This window comes from Colobus angolensis, unplaced genomic scaffold (assembly GCF_000951035.1).
Source record: "Colobus angolensis palliatus isolate OR3802 unplaced genomic scaffold, Cang.pa_1.0 Scaffold33, whole genome shotgun sequence".
Classification (NCBI taxonomy): domain Eukaryota; kingdom Metazoa; phylum Chordata; class Mammalia; order Primates; family Cercopithecidae; genus Colobus; species Colobus angolensis.
Window position 1 is genome coordinate 10,808,477 of NW_012116599.1, and position 3,675 is coordinate 10,812,151.

Below are 3,675 nucleotides of genomic sequence, written 5' to 3' on the forward strand. Positions count from 1 at the left end.
TCTTGGCTATTATGAATAATGCTGCAATGAGCATGCGGATGCAGATATCTCTTTGAAATACTGATTTTATTTCCTTTCTGTCTATACCCAGAAATGAAATTGCTGGATCATCTGGTAGTTCTGTTTTTGTTTGTATGTGTGTTTTGAGATGGAGTCTTACTCTGTCACCAGGCTGGAGTGCAGTGGTGTGATCTCGGCTCACTGCAAGCCCTGCCTTCCAGGTTCAGGTAGTTCTCCTGCCTTAGCCTCCTGAGTAGCTGGGACTACAGGCACGCACCACTGCGCCCGGCTAATTTTTGTATTTTTAGTAGAGATGGGGTTTCACCATGTTGGTCAGGCTGATCTCGAACTCCTGACCTTGTGATCTGCCCACCTCAGCCTCCCAAAGTGCTGGGATTATAGGCATGGGCCACTGCTCCTGGCCGGTAGTTCTATTTTTATTTTCTTGAGGAACCTCCATACAGTTTTCTATAATGGCTGTACCAATTTACAATCTCACCAATAGTATGCAAGTGTTTCCTTTTCTCCACATCATTGCCAACACTTTTTATCTGTTGTCTTTTTTGTAATAGCCATTCTGACGGGTGTGAGGGAATTGTGTCTGTGTGGTTTTGATTTGCATTTCTCTGATTGTTAGTGATGTTAAGCACCTTTTCAGGTATCTGCTGGTCCTTTTAATGTCTTCTTTGGATAAATATCTATTCAGATCCTTTGGCTGTTTTTAAATTAGATTATTTGTTTGTTTTGCTGTTTAATTGAATTATTTATTTTTTATAGTATTTAGATTTTGCTGAATTTGAAGACACCTTGAAAACATTTTCAAAAGAATGCAAAATAAAAGGAAAACCATTGTGTAAAACAGTAGGTGGATCTTTCAGAGACTCCAAATCATTGACAATTCAGGTAACATTTTGCTTATTTTTCATCTCTGTAGATAATTCAGGATGCTCCCAACTTGTGGAAAATGCTGCCATTGGATAGTGCTGGAATCGTTTTTGAGCACTTGCTCAGAGTTACTTTAGATTGCACAAGTGTTTATAGATGAACTAATAATGTCATTTTAAATCTCTGTACCCTCCCTAGGAAATGTGTTGGCCATATAAGATCTTTCACAAACATTTCTTGGGAAGTAGGAAAAGAAGAAACATGCAATGTTTAGGAACTGAGACAATGGTAGCCTTCCTGCTGAGGAGTTTCAGGTTATTAATTCTAGGCACTAGGGATCCAACAGCGAACAAATGAAATCCGGCCCCTGCCAGTACAGCATTTGCATTCTAGCTTGGGGAGGTTGGAGGGAACAGGGAGCAAGAGTGAGACTGACGAGGTGGGTCTGTGAAAGGAAGTCTGAGCAGCTCTGTGAATACCAGTGGGCTGCAGGGGAGGTTATACAGACCTCAACTCTCAGGGTTGGAAGGGAACTTAAAAATCCTTGGCTGGGCATGGTGGCTGACTCCTGTAATCCCAGCACTTTGGGAGGCCGAGGCAGGAGGATCGCATAAGCCCAGGAGTTCAAGAGCAGCCTGTGCAACACAGTAGTACCTCGTTTCTTTTTCTTTTTCTTTGAGATGGAATCTCTCACTCTGTAGCCCAGGCTGGAGTACAGTGGTGCAATCTTGGCTCATCACACCCTCCGCTGCCGGGATTCAAGCAATACTCCTGCCTCACCCTCCCTAGTAGCTGGGATTACAGGCAGATGCCACTGTATCTGGCTGATTTTTGTATTTTTAGTAGAAATGGGGTTTCACTACGTTGGCCAGGCTGGTCTTGAACTCCTGACCTCAAGTGATCCTCCCGCCTTGGCCTCCCAAAAATGCTGGGATTACAGATATGAGCCACCACGCCCAGCCGGAACCTCGTTTCTATAAAAAATAAAAAATTGGCCAAGCGTGGTGGCATGCACCTGTAGTCGTGGCTGCTTAGTTGCCTGAGGTAGGAGGATCACTTGAGCCCAGGAAATCAAGGCTGCGTTGAGCCATGATTATACTGCTGCACTCCAGCTGTAGTGACAGAGTAAGACCCTGTCTCCAAAAAAAAAGTCATTATTTTAACCATTATTTGATGTCTTGATCTCATTTGTAATATGCCAGATAAGTAATCAGTTCACCTAGAATATTTCCGTTGACCATTTCCTGAGACAGCATGTTTCACCTTTGGATGATTTTATTATTTATTTATTTATTTGAGACAGAGTTGCGCTCTGTTGCCCAGGCTGGAGAGCAGTGGCAGGATCTCGGCTTAAGTAGCTGGGATTACAGGCACACACCATCATGCCAGGCTAGTTTTAGTATTTTTAGTGGAGATAGGGTTTTACCATGTTGGCCAGTCTGGTCTCAAACACCTGACCTCCAGTGAGCCACCTGCCTCAGCCATCCAAAGTGCTGGGATTACAGATGCGAGCCATCATGCCTGGTCTATTTTATTCTTATAATTAAAAAAAAAAAAAGTTATGTGGAGACAGAGTCTTGCTTCCCAGGCTGGTCTCAAACTCCCAATCTCAAGTGATCCTCTTGCCTCAGCCTCCCAAAGCACTGGGATTATAGGCATGAGCCACTGCACCTGGCCTTATTACTTTAACAGATTTTTAAATTTTAACATACCTACTTCCAAAAATAATTTGAGGCTTGGCCTGCAAGCCCCTTGAGTAGCCGGAGTTCAGGTGGCAGCCACCGCTGGTTTTCTCCTAGTACTTGACTCCCTAGTGGCCTGGCATGGGCACTATTGAGAGAGGGGCACTTTTGAAGTGGCCTGTGGAGCTCGAGGCAGGGCTGAACCCTCTGCCTGCTCCCTTCAGGCCGCAGGCCCCTGGATGCTGAGCTGCTGCTGCTTTCTGTCAACACAGACTCTTCTGTGATTGCTGCAGGAGCCAGACCTCCCTGGCACCCCCTCCCCCGGAGAGATATGTTCAGAACATAAAAGAATACAGTCATTATTGGAGGCGAAAACAGGTTCTTAGAGTGAAGTGTGTGCCTCGGGGAATCAGCTTCACTCCCCAGCACCTGGCTTCCCTGGTTCTTTCTGGATGAAAAAAAGACCTTTACCCTACACGTGGGAAGTGTATGTGAGCATCTGTTAATTAAAGCTACCATTTGAGAGGAATGTAGCAAATCCTCAATACCTAACTAGCAGAACAGTGAGAATCTTTTGTGGAGTTCACACGTGACCAGATTATGTGATGATACAGGGTAAGGCCGACAGACCCTGTGTCGTGAAGCTTCTTTGCTTATCGGGTCCCTCCAGAGGCGGCTGCTGTACACTTTTCCAACTGGGTTCCCGTCGCATTTCAGCTCTAGCTGCATCTGCGAACACTCAAATGTCTCTTCAGGTCTTTTTAAAAAATTGTGATTAAAGATAACATAGAATGTATCATCTTAACTATTCTTACGTGTACAGTTCAGTAGTGTTAAATGTGTTCACGTTGTTGTGAAACGGATCTCTACAATTTTTCATCTTACAAACATGAAACTCTGTCCCCATTGAACAGCTCTCCCTTTATCCTCCCCCTAGGCCTTGGCAGCCACTATTCTTTTTTTTTTTTTTTTTGAGACGGAGTCTCGCTCTGTCGCCGAGGCTGGACACCCGGCTAGTTTTTTGTAGTTTTTAGTAGAGACGGGGTTTCACCGTGTTAGCCAGGATGGTCTCGATCTCCTGACCTCGTGATCCGCCCGTCTTGGCCTC

General features: G+C 44.9%; 1 protein-coding gene across 1 annotated transcript in view; it reads left to right on the plus strand.

Annotated features, from left to right (window-relative positions):
• ARMC9 (armadillo repeat containing 9) overlaps positions 1–3,675 on the plus strand; it is a 197,676-nt gene that overhangs the window by 9,394 nt on the left and 184,607 nt on the right. Inside the window, exon 3 of the mRNA XM_011951991.1 lies at positions 778–903. Coding sequence (XP_011807381.1) covers positions 778–903 — 126 coding nt within the window. The remainder of the gene's footprint in view (positions 1–777; positions 904–3,675) is intronic.